The following is a 23063-nucleotide window of genomic DNA, read 5'->3' on the forward strand; positions in this document are numbered from 1 at the left end:
ATAGGTTTCTAGTTTAGGAAAATATAGAACAAAATTTTGCAAGTTGGTGTTTTGACCTTTTCTTTCTGGCATGTTCAAAGCAATAAAAAACATAATTTCTTGGTCTGAAGATGCTTCCTTCATTTTAAGATCTTTTCCACACTACTACAGAATTTACAAGAAATTTATTTGTTAGTTAGCTTCAGTGTACTCTGAACATGCAAGCTGATTTTTTAATTGTTAAGGATTAATTATCTCAAAGCCACAGGTACTAAACCAATCATGACCATTAAACTTCTATTTTATCTCTCATAATTCTTATTTTCATTCTGTAGACATTACTGCTAGACTACGTAGAGTCTCCTGGACTGTGTGTGTTTTTTCTTGGAAGTATTTTCCTTACTAGCTGTATGCCATGCACTGTATACCCATTCACATCTGTGAATTCTGTTAAGAAGAAAAAACACCACTGATGGGGAACTGGTGGCACTGGAGGCAAGAGGAAGGAAAGACATCAGAAGATTTCCTATAATGCTCTGTGTAAACTTTGGTTTACTTCTGACTATCTGTCTATCAAGTTGCCACTGAAAAGTCAGTATTAGCTGCAATAGGAGGGTCTGTAATTAAACCACACCATTAGCCATGATTATTTGACCTAAATGAAGAAATAATTTAGTCATATAGATACTAATTCTAGAGCTAGCTTATTTATCCTTACTATAGTTAAAGCCTTCGATCCCATTCAAAATTACATCAGCACTTAAACTACTAAATCCTGGGGTGATCTCTGTAAGTTAGAATTATAAATGTATGCTTTTTGAAAATACAAATCTGAATTACTCAGACACTTAAAATATTTTCACTTACAGTGTCTTTGGTGGAAATATATTAAAAAACAGAAGTCAAAATATTTTGAAATTATGAAATATCACAGTTTTACTCAGTAAAGATAGGAAGTCTGCAGATAAAATCTAAAACAGGAATAGGAACACATTATTAATAATTATATGCAGCTGCACTACTGAAGATATTTATGAAATTGTTTTTATTTGTGCTTTACTAGACTGATTTACTAAGCCTTCAGGTTCATAGAACATAATTGTATTGTAGCTTATACAATGTGTTGTCATTCAGGAATGTTAATAATGTGTCACTAAGCTTTCTTCTCTCAGAAATCAGTAATCTATCTGAAACTCTGAGTGTCTTAATAATATTCTTGTTTAATCTTTAATGATAATACATCCATTTTCTTTGTTCTTAATAAGAGTTTGGTGTCGACATACTGTTTTTCAAATCAATCTTTCTTCCTAAACAAGCAAAGATCTGAATGATTAGGATCCCTTGGTGTGTTTAATACACTTCTTTGTTCTTCAGAGAAAAAAAATACAGCCATGTGAGAAAGTTCTATCTGTTCCACAGCCAGATGATCCACACAGCACAGCATAAATAGCAGTTACAAACTGAAATGAAAAGATTTTTTTTCATCATGTCATTAAAAAACCCCAAACCCTAGGTATCTAGTCAATGACATCCAGAATCTGGAAGGTGATACAGCTCATGTGCTGAGCACTTACAGGTTCCAGGGATGCCTGCAGAACTGTAAGGTCCTCAACAAACTCCTGTCTACAGATTTCCTCACCAGTGGATTCTGTTTCTCGGTTTTTTTTACAGTTATGGGAACAGAAAGTGAAATTAGGCTGAAAAAACTTTTCTGGTGGGAAAAAATGTGTAAAACATGGATTTAAAATTTTAAAATGTATAAATGAATGGGACATAAGCCTTGAAGTTCTGTTATTGAATACAAATATTTTAGGGTAATTTTATTTGTGGTTTTTCTGCTATTTTTTGTTTCTCTTCCAAAATGAAATATGTGGTCCATATTCTTCTGAATTACTCCTAACATTACAGCTAAATTCCAGTGTTTGTTAATAGCCCAATAGTGGGAACTGACATAGAAATCTAGTGCAAGCAGATGCTTAGTAAAGATAGATTTTAGCTTCAGGTTCTGTGGAGGTTAATGCAGATAATGAAATATGATTAAGCAAAAGAGGTTTCTTTAGTTCCTTTTTAAAATATTACAAAGAGTGACATCAGGAAGTTCAAATACATAAAAGGCTGCTTCAGAAGGGAAATAATTGGTTCCCTTTACCTGTAGCAGGTAAAATAAAAAGTTACAGGCTTAAATTAGTATTAAATCATAGTAAGAAGTATTCAACTCTAAAGGAAGCTTCACAGTGGTGGGATACTAAAGCACTGTACTAGAGAGGGAAGTGGTGGAACCTATTGCCTTCCAGCTGTGGTTACCTGAGAGATACCATGGATCTCATTTTGCAGCAGGACAAGAAAGTTCTGCCCAAAAACTTGTCTTGAAGTAGTAGTATTTTATCTTCTTAAATTGTAGAAAGGAATGAAACATATCACTTATTTGGAGTCTGTGCAAAGGATCCCATTGGCATCCAAGACGTTGCATGTTAGAGGGATCTACTTCACTATTTCTTTGTTCCAAGACCAAAGATTTCCTCAGACTTGCCAAGACTGTCATTGCTAAAGTACCTTAAAGGCAGACTACGTCTAATTTCACTAGAGGGGAGGGGAAAATTCTTCTGTGTATAATTTATTTTATAGCTTTCCTCAAAAGTACTAGAGCAAGAAAATTTTTTTTCTTTCATTCTCCTTCTCATACTGTTTCTTTTCCTGTTTGCTGTTTTGCCCACCTGTATATTCTGGGCTTCAAGTTAGGTTTCTCCTCTATAGTTCATAGCACTTGGGCTATGAACAATAAAATCTGAGGTGCATATTTCAGATATCTGGTAGTCCTAGCCAAGGTCCTTCAAAAGTTTTTTATTCTTCTTGCAGAAAACTGCAGAACCAGATTTTCTGTCTTTTTTCTTGTTTCATTGTCCGTACTCATAAGGACAGAGTAAAGAATTTTGTAACACTGAATGCTACTAGCTCTCAAACATTCACCAGTCTAAGGTCAATTTGTCTGAATTTTCAAAAAGAAACTTACTTTCAGAGTGTCATCTGACTTTCCAGTATGTTGGCTGTGTCTTCTATGCTATTTTGAAGGCTGAGAGAAGACCCAGGTGGTCTACTTCCTTTGTTCAGTGATTGGGGGTGGCTTTCAGGCATCCTGTACTTACCTTGCATGTAAGACTTTTTAGATAGAGAAAGGCTTTACTGTCCTCTCCTGCTGTTTCTGAGCCAACTCTCTCTTCCTTTCCTGCCAAGTGTGTCTGCAGTGGCACTCTGCTGGATTCCTGTTTGTTCTCCCTGCCCCACTTCTCCCATGAGCAGTAGTCCCCAAGATATTTTATCTGTCTCTATTAATATCTTTGCTAATTGAGATATCTGAAAGTTAAACTTCTGCCGAGTTTTCTTACTTGCAGCCCCATACTTCTGACTTCTTCAGTTATGCTGCAGTGAGGATGTTTTTGTGTGGTGAGAAGTGACCTCCCAAGCTTACCAAGCAATTTTGTCTGCCCTTAGCACCTGAGAGCTTCATAAAAAGCCCTGGTCTGTGTCTGCATACCAAGTTCTTGCTGAGAAGGGGCTGTGACATGCTGCTCAGAACTATTTTTCTTGCCTTACTATTTGTTTTGATATCATTGCCTTGAGAAGATGAATATAAAAATAACCCCATTATTAAATGTACTTGTTGTAAATATTACTGCATACTATGCTGGAATCAATCCACTCTGTGTCAGGCATTTATTTCTTAGTTCTATGATCTTGTTTCTGCCTAGTACATTGCTCTTGCCAACGTTCAGGCCCTGTCTGGCCTTTCAGAGCTATCTTCCAATAATGTAGGGAAGAACAGGCTTCATCTGCAAAGTGGGACATAAACAAAGTTATTTCTGTACTTACCCAAATCTTGCACACCCTTAATGTACACAAGCTCTTCCTTAAAACTGCAAAGTGTAAGAAGGTATGAATATGTAAAGTTGTATGTAGGTACTGATTGTAGCAATTAATTTATATTGTGAATAATAGCATTTTCCCATCTATTAAAGAAAATTTCCTTATTTTGAATGGTTCCTGTATATGGAGATAGTGTGAAGGTGAAAGACTTTAGTCTGGGTCTTAATCCTGTCTATACCTCCCTGTCGTGTTGTATTTCCCTGTTTTGTGGAGCTCACAAACAGATCATGGGTTTGATCCCTGCAGGTCATTCAGTTAAGGGCTGGATGTGATGATCCCTATGGGTCCCTTCCAACTCAAAGTATTCAGTGATTTTTTGATTCTGTGGTTGTTGAGTTTGTGTGTGAACTGCGAAGGTAAATGTGTGTTTAAGGTAAACATGCTTAAATTAGGAATATCTGAACTCGTAACCTAAAGATTTCCACAATCTTTAATTCCAGTTTGTTCTTTTACTTACACTGAGCCAATGTTCACCTATAAAGCACATTTGGTGTTAGTAAAGTGAACCTTAATAATAAGTTAATTCAAGGTGATCATCTTCACTGTATTCATAAAAGGGGAGTGCACCACAACAGCGGTTAACCTGCTGTAAAACTAAAATGGTGGACTTGTCAAGATAAATTTAAAATGGAAAATAGACACATGGGTTGGTGTTAGGCTGCATATAAAGAGTGTACATACAAACAGGTAAAAACCCAGAAGTGTTGTATGAAGCAGAGATCCCGCAAAACACTATAAGGTGTGGTGGGTGGATACTGTTCATTAATGTAATGATTCAGAATCCGTGAATTGTGATGTGATATGTTTGAAAGAGGTGGCAGAATCTTTTTGTTGGGTTTTTTTTGTTTGTTTGTTTGTTTGGGTTTTTTTTGTTAAAGAACAGAAGATCAGATTTATGTGGTTGTAAATATTTTGTTACTGGGGGGAGTGAAACTGCAGCAATACATTTTAACTGAGTCTTTTAAATTGGCAATATATGTACCTTTCATTTTAGTGAGCACTTCCAGCCCTCAAAGGAAAAGACATTTTTAAAGCTGTATCTGTGTCCTCGCTTCCTCAAAAGCCTTTCACTATTTTCTGTATAGTCTTGATTTTGAGAATACATACAAACCTGATAACTGCAGATACTTTTTTATGAAATGATGCCTCAAGAGGACAGCAGGTTTCAGAGTGTTTGTCCAAGAGTTCTTAAAATAGTGACTTTAATCCATAAAGCTTTCAGTAATTTGGACCTCACACTTCTACACAATTAAGAGCATAAGTATTTGGCATTAAGTCCATCTTGATTTTAAAAGGCCGTTCCTCTTATCAGAGAGTTTTCTCTAAGTGAAGGCAGACTCTGCTACTTTACTATCTCCTTGAAACCTGCTTTGCTTATAAGTATGTGATTTTGATATTATTCTGATAAAGCTGAATGCCTCCCTACCCTCTCTTTCATGTTGTTCGAGAGACAATAACAATTTAGTGTAAATGTGTGAGCTATTGTGGATTTATTATTGTAGATGGTGGATATTATTATGTGCCCTGTGGGCAGTCAATTGTAGATGGCATATATTGCAGATTTATATCTTGTCTGCTTAAAACGCTATTTGAAATGCCTAGAGACAGGGTTAGCTGCTTAAGTTGTAGCTTCAAATAAATAAATAAATACATTAAATAAATAATTGAAGCAGGCAGTTTCAGATAATAAAGAGAGATGGCTTCTGGGTAGAAAACTCTGTACGTCTTGCAGCAACAGAATCTTTAATAAAGAAGGTGAAATAAAATTCCCAAAGAATTTCTTATCTGCAGAAAAAATTAAAAAAAATACTCAAGCACCCAAACTAGCAGGACACATATTTGGTGAATTAGAATCTTCTTTCTGTATGGTATACAACTGATTACTAGGGAGCATTTTATTTACCTCTAATTTCTATTTAATAGCCACTGCACTTGTCATTGCAGGTATGGTTACAAAAGTATGGCTACCTTCCACCAAGTGACCCCCGAATGTCGGTGTTGCGCTCTGCAGAAACCATGCAATCAGCTATAGCTGCCATGCAGCAGTTCTATGGCATTAATATGACAGGAAAAGTGGACAGGAACACAATTGAGTAAGTAACCAGTACTGAACTGCTCTTGACTTTTCTGTTTCAAGCAGGGTAAAATAGAACTGGGAAGCAGCAGCGTAACTGGAGTATCCAAATAGTGTTGCAGCTTCAGATGGGGAGGTAAATTGTTTTTCTGTTCCTTGCCTTTTCATTTTCTTCAGCTTTTTTATTTCATGGTAGCAGGTCATCACCTGCCTAACTGATGTCTGCCTTTGGGCAAGCGATTGTAAACAAGATATCTCAGGGTTAACTAAAGTAAGGGCCAAAAGGTTATCATTGTGGAAGGGAGAAAACTGGCAAGAATCCACAAAATATATCACAGTTGAAGGAGTCTTGTTTTACTGGAAAATCTTTAGTGTAAACTTCTTTATTCTTATTTATTAAATTTGGCAGACTCCACTGGCCCATTTGTTTAGTGGTTGCTAGTAACAATAAAACGGTGTGGTGATTTTAACATGCAGTAAAATTGAATTCGTTTTGCACGCGCTTTGTGATTCTGAAGTTGTTTCAGACTCTGTGTCTGACTTTGGTGACAGAATGGACACAGAGAAACTCTGTAAAACAGCTATTTCAGGACACTTTCAAACAACTCTGTACTATGCCAAATTATAAAAATATGCCAAAAAAAAAACTAAACAGAAAACCAGGGACTATTAATACACAATTAAGAGAACATATCTGGGGTTAAGACAGCAGATCCCGGGCAGTAATTATGCCCCTGTACTTCACGCTGGTGGGGCCTATCCTTGAATCCTCCATTCTATTTTGGGCCCTTCACTGCAAGAAGGACGTTGAGGTGCTGGAGTATGTCCAGGGGAGGGTAGCATGGCTGGGGAAGGGTCTGGAGCATGAGTCCTGTGAGGAGCAGCTGTGGGAATTGAGGCTGTTTAGCCTAAAAAAAGGAGGCCCAGGGATATGTTATCACTCTCTATAGCTACCTGAAAGGAGGTTGTGGCCAGGCAGGGGTCAGCCCCTTCTCCCAAGTAATAAGTGACCTGACAAGGCTCAAGTTGCACCAGGGGAGGTTTATATGGATATTAGGAAACAGTTCTTCACCTACAGGGTTGTCAAGCATTGGAACAGGCTGCCCAGGGAAGTGTAGATGTGGCGCTTAGGGACATGGTTTGATGGTGGTTCTGGCAGTGCCATGATAATAATTGGAATCAATGATGGTAGAGGTCTTTTCAAATTTAAACTATTCTCTGATTTGAAGTGCTTGTTGGACTCATTTCAGTTAAATTGTGATAAAGATTATTTTGTGATTTCTGAAAAAGTTACTTTGCTTGAAAAGCAAGCAATAATTCAATAGTGCTGTCACTGCATATCCAACATTTGCTTCAGTGAAATATGCTTCTACTGCTCTAAAATCCTTATTAGGGGAGGAGGGGGGAATTGTCCTTCATTTCCCATTTACCACCCCCAACCTGATGTGTCATCTTTTGTTATTCTTTTATGGTAAAGTAGCTGACATTAATGATTTTTCTATCATTTAGAGTTTAGGGAAGAGACTACACAAAATGCTGGCAGGATTGGAAAAATCATTTTATTCCACTGACACATACTCTATTGCATTGAAAAGCAATAAAACAAAGCAGATTTTGTGGCTGCCCTCAGGGGAGGTGAGTTGATCACACATCCCTCAGTTTAGGAATTTAAAGGACCACAGACCATGCAGTGCAATAGCAGAAAATGCCTTGTGAGAGAGCAATGCTCAAAGTATGTTTATGGTCCTCTGCAGGGTGAGCAGTCTGTGCTCTTCATACATCTTCAGTGACTGATCTTTGAGGAGAAAGTGCTACCAGTCACCAGGACCCTTTTCAAGACATATTAGTAGCAGCTTTGTCAGAGACAATATATTTCACTAAAATAGTCAGTTCACAGCAGCACAAAAGAGACAGAAAGGGGTAACTTGAGGAAAAGCAGAGGCCATCTCAATTTATAGTATGAGCTGGAGAATTGGAAAAAAAAAAAAAAAAAAACAACCCAAAATTCTAAACTCAACTGGAGATGGTTAATGTTGCTAATTTGGCATTTTGTCCAGCAAGATTTTCTACACTTCTGCAATTTAAGAGATTAATAAATTCATCTGTGCAGCAATCCAAAATATTAATCTTGTAAAGTGGTGAATATTGAGTCTTCGAGATATTTTGATGCATGATTTTTTTCTACACAGAAAGATACATTAATATATTGCAATTCTTAGATACATGTAACTCGTGCTGCATTTACTTAGATATTTGGAGTCACACTTACTTGAGTCAAGTTAGAAACACAACTGACTCTTAAAGGATTGTCACACTTACATTGGTGTTGAAAAAGCAAAGCAATAAAAACCTGATTTTTAACTAAATTCTGGCCTCAAGGTACCATCAGTTCACATCACTAAATATTCATGGGAGATATGACTGCATAATAAAGGGTAGATTGTTTTTCAGTTGTTCATTTGTGGCATTATTTTGTAAATTTTTGAAATTTTTTCCCTTTCATTTACACAGAAAATATGTATACTCTTTAGGTTAGAAATGTGTGACAGTTTTTAATTTGTTTCTCTGTGATTAATATGCTTTAATAATTAACAATGCTGGTGTTCCAAATAATAAATAAAGCAGAAACCCCATTAAAGATATGTTCCCATCTTATGGAAGAGGATTTACCTGCCTCTTTGACACATCTTGAGAAGAGATTATGATGTGCCTCTTTGTCTTCAGAAGGACAAACAATTTAAAAAGTTATAGTAACAACTTCATAGGAACTAACTTTGGTGGAACAAAGAAAGATGTCCTTAACAAAGAAATAATGTCCTACAGCAGCAGCACCATCAAATGACTCCTGGGGAGATTTTGCTGCTCTGAAAAAAGATAATCCCTCAATGAGTATTTTGGTATGCATAAATATGAACAGTGTTCATCCTCTCCCTACTACTCAACATTCACTTGGTTTTGCTATTTTTTTTTTTCTCAAGTGTCTTGGAAAGAATGATACATACTTTCCAATGACACACTCTTCCAGGGAAGAGCGAGTGGTGGGAAGAGACATCCTTATAATGGTGTGGAAATGTGGGGGAGGTTCTGAATACAAGTACCATAAGAATGGCTAACCCAATGAAAATACTGTCTAATGTTTGCATGGAGTGCCACAGTATTTTCTGTATGTAATTTATACATTTTTATTATATTGTTTTATATTATTTTTTATTTTATATCATTTTTCATGAAACATTGACTGTGTTTCATGAAAAAGAGACATTTCTAAAATGGACCCACTGTTGGCATTCCTGATCTTCTGCCTCCCTAAAAGAAACATTGTAGAAAAAGACTAGTTGTTGTCTTCTCTTAAAATTGCTATACACATTCCCAAGACTTGTTCTGCACTTTTGAGGAGTACACTGCAAACTTCCTGATGTACAGGTGCAATGGTCATGTATAGGATGCTGACTAAATCTGTGCAATAATAACAAAGCTTTCAGTTTATTCTAATGTCATCCTTTAGAAATAAATGGCAAATATGCTTATTTCAATGCTTAGATAAACTTCTAACCATGTTCTCTGCTGTTTATATATTAACTGTCAGTCACAAAGTAAATTCTGAGCTGTTGGAATTGATTCAGTGGTTTATTTTCTTAGTAAATTAGTAAATATTTTTGTACAAAAGTATACATAAGGTCTGTATCTCCAGCAAATATTCGATGAGAAGTCTTAAAAAAGGAATCATCAGGGCTGAAATACAATATTTTACATCACTCTTTGCTGTCTCTTATTACTTACCAAGTGTCAATAAAGTCCTGTAATAGCAGGCTACATAATTAAAGATGCTTTGAAAGACATTCATGGGGATGTCTTCTCCTCACTAGAAGTTTAAGGGTATAATTAAGTAGTTTTCTTAAACAGACATCTATAATTTGTCCAACCACTAAGCTGAGTTGCAGTAACTCAAGCTGAACCTTCTCCTTTAGTTTCCATTTTTGCTATAACTCTGTCCCAAAAAAACCCCAAAGCCCAAAAACAACAGAACAATTGTGCAACCTTAGCAGCAATTTTGATAAGGGATAAAGCAGTTTGGGCCTTCCACCAAATTTATAATTTTTAATGTTCTGATGCTGTGAGGGTAATTTTTTTTCTTGAAGCCTTAAGAAAAATAAGAGACAGAAAGAGATTTATCCTCCTAGAAAACAAAAACAAAATATGGTTAGGCAACTGGCTTGAGATAGAAGTTCAGTTTCATCTCTCTGCTGGAAGAGCATCACAGTTTTGCTGCATATTTTTCTTTTAATCTTTCTAGATTTGCTGTGAGTCTAAAATATTTAAATTTTCCTGACATATATAGTTCCTTAAGATTCAAACTAATGGAGTTAGAAGAGGAATGTGACGTGACACAGTGTACAGATAGAGAACATTAGTCACAATTAAGCCTCTTTATTGAGTACTTATAAAATATTAATTTTGAAGGGCTGCTGCAGAAAAGATTTCTCAAAGTTCAAAAACAAAATGATGAAAGAGAGGCAAAATCATTACTTGTATGCACCTTTTAAAAATGAAGCATATTTCAAAACATTTCAAAAACATGTCAGAAAATTAAACTCCAACAAACAATCAGGAACATGGAAAACCTTGATCATATCACGTTAGAAGAAACTATATTTGGGAAGAACACAGAAATCAATGTTTTATTTGTCAATTCCCCCAAGGGAAGACCATATTATGTGCTAAATATCTGGAATGTCATGAGCATTAATGATAATTACTAAGAGAAGTCTTCCTCTCAGTGTGTGTCAAAACAATTACTGTTGAAAAATAAATTAAAATTTTAGAGAAACCTAGGGAAAATTTATATGTCTGAAGTTGTTAACATTTTGCCTCATTTCTGTGCTTGAAAATACTGAGCTCCCATACTAGTCATGCACTGGTTTGTTTAAAATTCGACATCTAAACTTAGCTCAGCTAAGATCTAGGTGATAGATTTGGTGATGTTCCAAATCTTCAGCTGCAAATTGCATCTTTCCTTAAATTTTACATGAAGGTAATTTCCCGTGAGCTACTGAACCACGCCTGCAATGACTTCCATTTGATTTATATTTGGATTTATGTTGTGTGAACTACAGTCCCAGACCTCATGTAACAATAGTAAGAACATTAGTGGTCCAGACACCACGACAACTTGGAACATCCCCTCTCTGTCCAAGCCAATAAGGGTACAAACATGATGGCCTTGATAGGTACATACTACTTCAGAATCAGTACAGGAACAAATTGTGACTGCTTGAATTTCATAACATGTTATTTTGGGCCACATAATCCTTTTGTTAAAAAAGGATTGTCAGTTGTTGTAGTAAGGTAATACAATGTTGACTTTTGAATCCACATTACCTACTGTTCTTGACATTTAGTATTAGTTCAAAAGTGTGAAAAAATTTTTACATTAACAAGATTTTCTGTAAGTTTATTGAATCTTTTGGCTTGAAAAATTATTTCAGTAGCTTTGAAGATGAACTTTTAAATTCAGAACTTATAATATTTACTCTTATCTGCTCCTAGCTTGCTAGTGAGCAAACCCTGTTATTAAAATAGGTCTCCATCAGTTAAGCTAAGTAATGTAAACTTTTTGGAGAAGGAAAAGGACTAATTCAATGTAATTCACTGACTTTTAAGTCATTGCCCTTGAAATGATACAACTATGAGTGATACATGTACATTTTATACAATATCTTTGTGCAGTGTTTCTAACAAAGTATAATAGTTATTAGGTTTTGCCTTTTTCCTTGCTTCTTGCTCTTGATGTAGGGATATCACCTTAAGGCGAGAACATCAATCTTTGTTAGGTTTGCATCTTTTTCTGCATTGTCTGTGTTCAGTTTCAACAACATAATTTATAATACCCTTATTAAAAAGTGTTACTAACAATGTGTCTAAAAGTTTTTGAAGGTCTGAACCAATTTCAAACTCATGAAGTGTAAGCATATCATGTTAATAAAAGAATATTATTGCCCTTTGGTCTGTAACAGAGGTCTACTTCTTTCCTTCATTTTCTTTCATTATTAGAGCAAATTAAACTTTTCAGTAATATTTAATCCAAACAATCCCTAATGTCTACTTTGTTGCATGGTTATTTTATTTCAAAAATCAAAGGAACCTGAAGTAAAATTTCAGGATGCTTCAGCAAATGCTGGTTGGATAAGGGCTTTTAGATTTTTGCAGTGCAGTCTCGTCAGGCACTAGGGAAATAACATTGTTTTCCTTGTACATCAGATATTTTATGTGTCAAGCATAAGTATTCTGTCTAGAAATTAGAATAATTCATTCTGTGTTTCTTATTAGAAACAGGTAATCACCTTGATGTCTCCAGTTAAGGCAGTTAAATCCATGAATTTTTAGTTCCTGACCTGTACTACTCGATACATTTGTCTCACATCAGAGTTTTTATAGGCTCTTCTCAGTGCAAGTGGAATGCAGCCCCATCTTGGTACTATCAAGAGAATTTTGTACTTTCCCACAGGCTGGTGAGCTTAACACCTACTTGTGCCTTTGAAAAACAGTTTGCTATATACCCATAACTACTGCATATATGAAGTGTTACAAGTGTAGCTGTACTTTTAAACTACTTCTTATACATTTATCAAAATAAGTGAGGCTGATGATTGTTTGCTTTTTTGGAGTTTTTTTATTACCTGTGCATATTTTAAACGGAATCCACTTTCTGAGATGACATTTGAAATTACTTTATCCTGTCATCCAATCACACATATATACAGCTGCTGTATGTACATTTATTTACAAAACAATGCCAGTTTAATGGTGAGAAATTTATCCATGAAAGCCTGAATGTGGGTATGATTACTGTTCTGTTAAATGCTATTGGAAAACTATAGCTTTTACATAAATAATTGTTTGGCATGATAGAAATACATTAGGCTGGAAAAAATAACGGAGGAGATTTGTCTTTTACATACGCAGTAAAAGACTTTAGCCTTACTCTCTTCCTGATGGTAAATTGTCCTGCAGCCATTCAACTCATAAAATAATGACTTTATAGCTGTATTTTCTTTGAACTGAATAGTGCCTTACACTACAAGTGAGAAACAGTTCAAGGATATTGCTGTGGAAATTATACTTTTGAATTAGATACCTTAATTATAATATGTTTGAAATGCTGGCTAGTTTATTTTTTTTTAATATTGGAAAACAATGAAATATTGAAGAGCATTGTAGAAATACAGCCTTTATCTGGGAAATCTGGTGCTACTGAAATAATCTTTTTTATTGCATGTGATTTAGATTTTTCAGCTTGATTTTGTGCAGAACATTAAATATTCTTAAGCAATAATTCCTGAGTTAAGTATCTCCATTAGGAGTTCACAGTTGCAATGAGATACTTCTCATTGTGTGGAAAACGAGTAAGATAGAAGAACTTGGTAGTATCAAAAAGGTAGCAATTTCAGCATCTTGAATTAAAAGAAGGCCAACAGTCTTTTATATTTATTAGTTTATTATGTTCTATAAAATTATATATACCGATAATTACATGTTTTTATTAGGGATGCAGTGGCTATGATTTTTCTTCCATGTTGCTTTAACTGTGTGGTGCTGTTTCTTGCAGCTGGATGAAGAAACCTCGATGTGGTGTGCCTGACCAAACAAGAGGTAGCTCCAAATTTAACATTCGTCGGAAACGCTACGCGTTAACAGGACAGAAATGGCAACACAAACATATCACTTACAGGTACCAAAGATATTCCTACAGGCATACAAATGTCACTAACAGTGATGACTTTCCACCTAAAATAAATATAAATTCCCGAATGTTTTTCAATACTTTGAGAAGTTTATTATTACTGCACGATATTAAAGTGTTACGATGGATATGTCCTATAAGTATGTATGTGCTGCATAAAAACCGAGTTTTTTTCTTGGATTAAAATTGCATGTATTTGGTAGCCAGTAAATTCTACAAAGCTTACAGCATCAATTAAACACCTAGTACTTCCTTAGGGTTACCTTTCAACTTGGCAACTGCTCAGGGAATAATGCTCTGAATCTAGGAGTATGTAATGAAACTCAGATTTATAATTTAAATATGTAAAATAGGGTATTGAACGGAGTCAATCTGTGCAAAATGTAGGTGCCTATGGGTCTCTTCTAAGTACCAATTAATTTGATTATAATTTGACGAGTCACTGACCCAACCATTTCCAGCCTAGGTGATGATGGACATAGGAGTGTGTGCATCTGTATAACTCCTGAGTCTGCTACATAGTTATTAGCACAGTGTGCCTGCTGTCAAAACTGAGGCCTTGAAGGGAAAGTTAGATGGAAACTTTCAAGATATACTCACTAGAGCTCTGTCAACCAGAGAAAGTGTCATCATGTATATAACATAAAGTCCATAATCTGTCAGCAAACGAAGGATTCCAATACAAACTGTTGGAAAATTTACACAGCCTCATCATGGATTCCTGTAATATCTAACAGGGGTAAGTTCTGGATGACAAAATAGTTTTCAAATTCATTATCTGATGCCATTATTCATAAACCCATGCAAGTATTAAAGCTCAAAAGCCATAATTGTCATATAGACTGTTCTTCATACTGTGGTGAACATATAACTTCACTAGTAACCCTATGCCACTACTGTGGTTTATAACTGAATTAGAGAATTCTAGTTTAAGACATTACATTCTGATATAACATCAAGCAACAGACAATTTTGGGTTGGTATGTTGCTTTGGCTGAAGTCCTTTATTGTTAATGTAAATGTAATTTATAATTGGTTAGAATAAAAATGCCCACCCACAGCACTTTATATCTATTTGCATTTTAGAATTTAAATGCAGTGTGTGCACACTTAGGAGGCATCTACTCATATGTGTGCTTTCCTACCACTATGATTTTTACAGAGTCTGATTCCCTATTTCATTACAGGATTTTTACAACAGTCTAAATCCTACCCCTTGTATATCTTCTGGACTGTCAACCAAGACATTAATCCAAATAACAAATGAAGGTGTCCAGTATTAAACTAAGTGACAACTATCTAGTAATCTTTCTCACTTTGAAGAATTTATAGCAGTTCTTTATCTCTTGCCTCCTCTCTCTCTCACTTTGATAAGACCTCCAGTTGAACAGAGCTTTGATGTGAATAACTCTGTAATATTTTTGGCAGTGAATTACAGTACAAAATACATTTAAAATAGAAACCATAAATTTGATTAGAATAAAAAAATGTTATATTATCTTTTTGAATTGGAAAATAGCCCAAAGCAAATAAAGACCAAAAAAAAAAAAAAAAGAACTAAGATTATTTTTGCACTTCTCACCGATTCTCTGCTTACAGACTTATGACATGTTAAATTAATGACATTTTAACCTGCTTTGTTTCCTAAAATTTTAATCATATCTCTAGTTTCATTTCTCCATTTTTCTGTGCCACTCCTCAGTCTCTTTATAACCTGCAGGTTTCCAGTTGCATTCTGTGCCTTCCTGGTCAGTTGAACCTTGCAGTCTGAAGTGTGCTTGCTAAGCCAGTTTACTAATTCCTCCACAGAAAGAGCAATTTCTCCTTCTTTTCACTGCATGCTACAGCTTACAGTTTTTTGGAAACCAAAACCAAAACCGTACAACAAATATTCCCAAAAGCAAGCTCCACCATTCCTTGTCCTGGAACATTTCCATATTTTCCATGTGTAGTTTTTCCATCTGAAACAGTTCTGCAATATTTCAAGATGGAGTTTCAAAGAAGCCACTTAAAATTACAATTATAATTAGAAGTTACATTCATAATGTATTTTTCCCCATATTACATTTTGAACATTTATTATGTCGTTTTCACAACATATTAAATTTTGAACTTAGGTGATATTTATTCTTAGAATGTAATGTGTTTACAGACAGAAAATACAGAACCAAAATACAGATTTCTGGCATTGGAAACATCAGCATGGACTGTAATGGGCTGCATTAATTATGCTTGCTCTCCCTCAGGGAATGCATCTTTCTTCTCATTTGAACTAATGTGTGATGTTTGTTAGAATTTCTGTTTCTGGTGAAATTACCCAGTTTACAGTGTTTTTCTGCCTGGTATAGTTCATGCTGATAAACCCTGTGAACATTATTAGTATGCATGCTATAGAATAACATCACTTTTACAAATAAACAGAAAGTATTTGGAACTTTTACCAGACAGAAGAGTATAGGGGTGAAAGAGAAGATCTGGGGTACAAGAAAATTATGACTCCATTACAGAAAAAGCTAGAAAGATCTTATTGATATAGTCCTAATCTTTCCTTAGTATTTTAGGCTGTGTGAGGTTACACAACGATCTCTGAGTATTGTACAGAATCAGAGAAGAAATTTAAGAAAGCTATGAATGGATTTTTAAAAATTAAATTTTTAAAGAAAAATATTTAAGGGGGTATTTATGAAGGCACATATGAATCTCAAAAATATAGTCACCTTCTCTTTTGCTAGAAAATAAATAATCTAGTACTTTAAAGAAGGAGCAACAATGTGAAACAAAAAAGTTATCACTTTTAAAAATTGAGTATAAATGTTTATATGTCCAGTTTAGACAGAGAAATATTGAATATGAAACACTCCTCATCAGAATTCTGTGCATAGTATTAATAATTTGAACTCCAGCAGTCAGTCATTTCTCAACTGCCCAGATTATTTTATCTGCAAAATACTTTTGCAAGTAAAATTGGAAAATATTCTTTAAAAATAAAAGATTTGTCTTGATTTATAACCATGAGTAAGAACTTGTAACAATTTAAAATAAAATAATAATTGAAAAGCTACTCTGATTTGTTTTTTCTTGCTTATGTTTGGAAAAAAACTAATGTAATCAATGAGCAATATGTAATAATTTAATTGGTGCAGGAAACTTAGCTGTAGATAGTCAATAGCTTCATCCCAAACCCACTATAAATAATTTCATCTTTTTCTTGACTTCAGTGGGCAATGGGTCAAGCCCCAGGTAATTGTCATTTTTCTTTTACAAATTAGATACATCCTAGATTTCATTTCTGAAAGCAAATGAAATATTTGAACAGGTCTAAGTTTATGCTGTTCAGATAAAGAATGAATGCTAGCTGGGAGCTTCAGTATGCAATGAAAAGTCTTATCTAGCTTGTTAGCAATAGACTGTGAAATTTCTAGAGTCTAAATGGTCCACATTGTGTAGAATATGGAGAGAGAATTTCTTTTTTGATATTTAAAATCCACTCTAAAAAATAAGGAAATACTGGATTAAGAAAAAACTTTGAAAATACTTTTGATTCATAGTAGCAAAATTTTTTAATGTATTAATAAAAAGTAATATTTAGAACACATTCCACGTTTATGTTGCATGCTATTGATTTTAGATTACCTAGTAGCATATTATGACATCAGATTTCTTAAAATAGCTTTCCTTTAAAGACATTTGGCCATCAAGTATTTTACTATTCTTGGGGTTTTGTCTCAGAAATCTCTTTCACATTTCATCTTCTTTTAGTGAATGTTCAGGAGGATGTTATCCATGAAAATGAAGAGACAAGATAATTATAAGTTCTTTCAATCATGGCAGCAGTAGGTTGAAAATCAAACCCACAGAAAATCAAAAGTAGTAATTCTGGATTAGGTTTAATCAATGTGAACAAGACCTATGTTAACCAAGATAGCACTCTTAGTCTATAGCTACAAAGAGTCAGCAAACTGAAACTGGAAAAAAGCTGAAGCTAAAAAACCTTACATGAGTGAGAGATTAGTGAAGCAACTTCATAGAAACCAATTTCTAGAGAAATTATGGTGCAAAGTGAAATATGTTTTTGGCCAGAGGTAGTTTATTGCTTTCAATAAAAGTTATAGTGTGATTAAAAAACAACCAGCCAACCAACCAACCAACCAACCAAAAAAAGCCAAACCAACCCACCAACCCAAAATATCATGAAAGCAGCAAACAAACCTCCAAAGTTTTGCTTCAGTTTAGGTTTGATTTACATCAGTGACAATAAAAAGGTTGTGTGAACAACTTATTCAAATTTAATGTATGTTTCAATTCATTTTACTTGAACAGTTTCATATCAGGAACAGATCTTAACTAGCTTACTTCAAACAGATTATTGACTGCATCTTTTTACCTACTCAGTTGAAACTCCTGCTCTTTCATCTATTTAAATTTCAAATTACTGATTTTACACAGTCAAGTGAGGTATATCCTGACAATCTTGCAAGGCTCCTGAAGCTGATGCAGCCAAAAATATGTCAGTAAAACATGTATAGTTTTTCTTTTAGGATATTCTGGGAAAGGAGTGGGAAGGGAAGGAAAACCCAAAGCTTTTCTGAAATCAATAGGACTCAGGATTCTAGAATAACACTCTCAAAACAAGACTCTTGAGGCAGCTGTAGAAATAGTACATGAATGTGAAAAGTGCATATCAGTGATAAAATCTAATTGTTCTTGTGGAAGACATGTATTTTAAAGTTATAATGCTTGATGCAACTATCAGGTTGAAGATCATGCAAAACCAATGATAACCACAAAAAAGCATAATCGATTGATACATGACTGTGGTTATCTAAAAATAACAGCTCTCAAAATTTATAACAAGTACCACTCAGTTTATTAGTTCAGAAAAAAGGCATGAAAATAAATGTTTCATCTTACAAATTGTCTTTTTTTTAGTAATTATAGGATCTTTAAATTCTTTGTAAAGTTGCACTGCCAGTATGGTCAAGGTCAGCTTTGGATCTTTCTCTCATTTGAACTTTGCTTTAAAACGATCACTAGACATTGAGGCTAGGAAAGCAATACTTTGAAAAAAAGATGGATTTTTATTATGAAGGGCTTTGTCTTGTGATACTTTCACATTGCAATAAGAGTGGTTCTGCGTTGTTGCGTCCCACACTTACTTCTATTTGAGCTCCATTATCTGGACAGGGTGAGTGTAAGATAACCAATTCCTGTCTTTTTTTTTTTATTCCTGTAGGAGTTACCACTATTTCAGGTGATTGCTGGATTTAAGTTGTGGATCTAAATAGGAAAGGCTTCATATGAGACATTATTTGCTATTGCAATCATAGGTCTAAACTGAAGACTTCTAAAAGATGAATCCTAGTATCTCTGTTAATTGACAGACTGTCTTTATGGATTGATTTTATTGTAATTCCCCCTTAGAGTTTGTATGGTAAACAACATGAAAGAAATGTAACATAACTTTGGTTTCAGATATCTGCACTGGTGAATTATTTTAAGCAAAGTTCCCAGCAAGACAATTTCAATGCTTGTGTAGCTCTTTTAAGATTGAACCTGGATTGTGTTTAACACATTAAAAGTGGACAGTTGTTTCCTGTAAATACTCTTGTCTGGGAATAACTGATTTATGTAATTTCTCTTTCAAGCTACACTCTGGTTTTAATCTCTCTGGTTTTAGCACAGAAAATATGCTTTGAAAAAAGATATTACTTTACAATGAATCTGGAGATGTAGCATGCTATTTCAAAATTAAGTCAATAGCTGGTCCCATGGATAATATCTGCTATCAAAGGTAGGCTACTCTAGCTTGGGAGTGTGAAACTAGCCCAATGGTTCAATTCCTCATTTTTAATCTGATTAAAACTTAATTCAATGTGCTGGAAAAGCAAGAAAATGTAAAATAATAAGTTTTAATATTTGAGTCAAACCCTTTCAGACTAATCATTACTCAATTTAACACTAATACAAAATTCCAATGCATTTTTATCCATTTCCTCATTTCACATATAATAGCAGAAGGTCCTTCTGTACCAAAATGGGACTTTGACTAATTACTAAGATTCCTAAATACCAAAAAAAAAAAAAAAAAAAAAAAGTCTAACAAGGAAACAGATAAAAAACCCCCAAAGCCTTAGCTGTTTATTTCAGATGAACTTTTTCTATATCAATATTTCAGTTTTTCTAGACATGCTCTATTTTCTATGGGAGCCTGTTGATTCATTTGCCATATTTCTTATACATGGCAAATAGCAGAGGCTCTAGTCCTTCACAGAGCTCTGCTTCAGGCAATTCACGTGCCTTAGGGAGCACTCAGCAGGACTGACTGGGAGCACATCTGCCTCCTTTGTAAGGGATATTCTTAGCATAGCAACAGGGAAGTCTTTGGTAGTGGCAGTATAAGTGTGCCACTGTGATGTGGTTTTGATTTTGTGTCACAGGACACGTTCCAAAATGCTGTACTTTCTCAGGGGGCACAGACAGCATTTTATTAACTTGCTAATTAAAACATCTCAAAAAAACCTAAGTCTCAAAGGCAGGAGTTTTCAGAGAGGGGTTCTGCAAGGGCTGATTGTTGGTACAGTGTGTCCAATATGTTTTTAATCACAAAAAATGCAATGCAACACTGACCATAAATTTACTGATGACCAAATAATTATGAAGGGGCATGATAGAAACACTTTAAATCACATGACATTTACATCATGTAGAGCAAGGTCATGCCTACAGATCAAAGGGTATTTTCTCTCTGACAGCAAGATCAGTACTGCAGTACTTTTTAGGTCTGACAGAGCCAGTTTTGAAAGAGCATTAGAAATTGGTTAAGTTGAATAAAAGTCACTAGAAAATATTCAATTGACTGGAGAAAATATCTTCTAGCCTGAGATTTAAAGAGTTCAAAATTTTAATTGCTTAGAGACAACAAAAAGATAATGGCTTTGCAGTGCAGAAATGTCTTTTAAATGTCTTTGTGTATAGGGGGAAAATTTTGAAGCTCATGAATGTGACCAAGAAAAATAGAATGAGAACCAATAATATAAACCAGGCAATTAATAGAATAGGCACAATTATGAATTGATTAGTTAAATCACCTTTGGAACAAAAGATCAAGGAAAACAGTGGATTCTTTACAATGTATTGTCTTATGGTTTCTCTTGATATCTCTTTGGAACATACATGCCAGCTAAAAAATTATGCTTTGGTTAGATAGCACTATTGGACTCAATACATTCAAATAATTTTGAGTGGAAGTCCAAATATGTATCTTTATGTTTTCTACATAAAGCTATGAACAAAATGTATATTTGAAGTAAAATCTATAAAATTACGCTTGAAAGATTTGTTTCCATTTATATAAACATGAATACCATATAATCAAGCACATTTAATGTACCAAACAAATCAATCATTCAAAGTTTATTCATAAAAGTATATTTGTTCTCCTTTAATGTCCCATGCTGTGTAAACTGGCAAAAATATTACATATACTCTAGAATTATGTAATTTCTGAAATTTGTGCTGGACGTTCAGTCAAGCACATGTCAAATGAACAAAGAGAATCTTGTTGCAGCAGTTTCAGAGCAGACACAAACCTAAAAGAGTTTTTGCTGCCCCTATGAATCCAGTGGAAATGATGCAGAAAATTGGATAGGTCTTAAATTGATTATTGACATTCATTTCTTGAATTCAATAATGAAAATAAAGATTTTTTTAAAAGATTTTTTCACTATAATTTACTAACTCTGAGAGTAATCTTCAATTCTTATATTTTTTTGCCTTTTCATATATGTGTAACTTGAAGAAGTGGTGAAGACTGAAATTTCTCTTTAATATATATTCCTGAGTTAGCACATAATTGTCTTCTATAAAATTATTTCTCTGATGGATTCTGCAGTGTTATGCAAGATTTACAGATGTAATCAGATCATCAAAGGACATCTTAGCCTGTACTGAAGTCAAAAGGCTTTGTTTCTGATAAGGAATTTATCCAGTTGCAAATGCAACAAGGCTTTGTGAATACTGGTTGGTGGTCACAGTATGGAGTTCTGCTTTTGTAAATGAACTCACTAATAAGTAAAAATTTCATTTCAGTAAAAACATTTTTCTTTTGATCAGAAAGAACATGACATTCTTTAGCTCTGATGGATTCTAATTGTGGTCCAGGAGGTAAACAGTCAGTGGTTGATTAATCTGGTTATCCCACTGTTAAGAATTTTTCATTTTAATATATTTTAAATCTTCTAAATATAAGACTTTTTGTACTGCTGGGAGTAAGCCAGCTAACATAATAAGTTCTAGCTTAAAGGACTATACAAATTGACACCATAATTTTGTACCAGCTTGTTTAAAACTACTCTTCCTAAAGTATATAATGCCTGTATAGCATGTCTTATTAAAGGCACAGAGCATATAATAATTAGGGGAAAATGGATATTAGCAGTGTCACTTACCACTCTGTTAAATTTAATCTGTGTAATGTTTCTCTGTTTCTTTCAGCATAAAGAACGTCACTCCAAAAGTAGGTGATGCTGAAACCCGTAAAGCCATTCGCCGTGCCTTCGATGTGTGGCAGAATGTAACCCCTCTAACATTTGAAGAAGTTCCTTACATTGAATTAGAAAATGGCAAGAGAGACGTGGATATTACAATCATTTTTGCATCAGGTTTTCATGGAGACAGTTCTCCCTTTGATGGGGAGGGAGGATTTTTAGCTCATGCATATTTTCCTGGCCCAGGAATTGGGGGAGACACTCATTTTGACTCAGATGAGCCATGGACTTTGGGAAACCCCAATCATGATGGTAAGAGAAGATTTAATTTTAAACAAAATAGATGAGTGGCATGAATTTTCAGCTAATAGAACTACTTCCCTGTTCCCCGGTTCCTAAAGTCACATGGTTTTCTTTCCTTGGTTAACATTACTTTAGAAATATATTTGGTTGATCTGTCTCTTTGAATGCAAGGCAGAAAAGTATCTGCCTGATTGTAATACAGTATGAAAACATGTTTTGCTTGAAAAACATTGAATTCTTATTAGGAAACTCCATGATCATTCAAACATTGTACTGGTGAATATTTACCTAAGCTACTTTAGTTTTGCATATTTTAACATGTCAAACTTATTTAGCTTTAGGGGAAATTTGGAATATTTAACAGTGATATAAGAACTACTTCAGCTATCCACTAATTCTGTGGATACTAATGGACATGAAACCTAGTCTTCAGTTTGCATCTTTGATGATGCAATGGCAGGCAAATCTTAAAGATGCCATTCCAAGAGCGGAATTGGTGTTTCCCAAAAACTTTTGAATGTCTTTTGGAATTGTTGATTTTAACATGTCAAATCTAATT

General features: G+C 34.5%; 1 protein-coding gene across 1 annotated transcript in view; it reads left to right on the forward strand.

Annotated features, from left to right (window-relative positions):
- Positions 1–23063, forward strand: part of MMP16 (matrix metallopeptidase 16) — a 167680-nt gene that overhangs the window by 78378 nt on the left and 66239 nt on the right. Inside the window, exons 2-4 of the mRNA XM_064706549.1 lie at positions 5845–5993; positions 13581–13703; positions 22209–22513. Coding sequence (XP_064562619.1) covers positions 5845–5993; positions 13581–13703; positions 22209–22513 — 577 coding nt within the window. The remainder of the gene's footprint in view (positions 1–5844; positions 5994–13580; positions 13704–22208; positions 22514–23063) is intronic.

This window comes from Zonotrichia leucophrys, chromosome 2 (genome assembly GCF_028769735.1).
Source record: "Zonotrichia leucophrys gambelii isolate GWCS_2022_RI chromosome 2, RI_Zleu_2.0, whole genome shotgun sequence".
NCBI classification, from domain to species: domain Eukaryota; kingdom Metazoa; phylum Chordata; class Aves; order Passeriformes; family Passerellidae; genus Zonotrichia; species Zonotrichia leucophrys.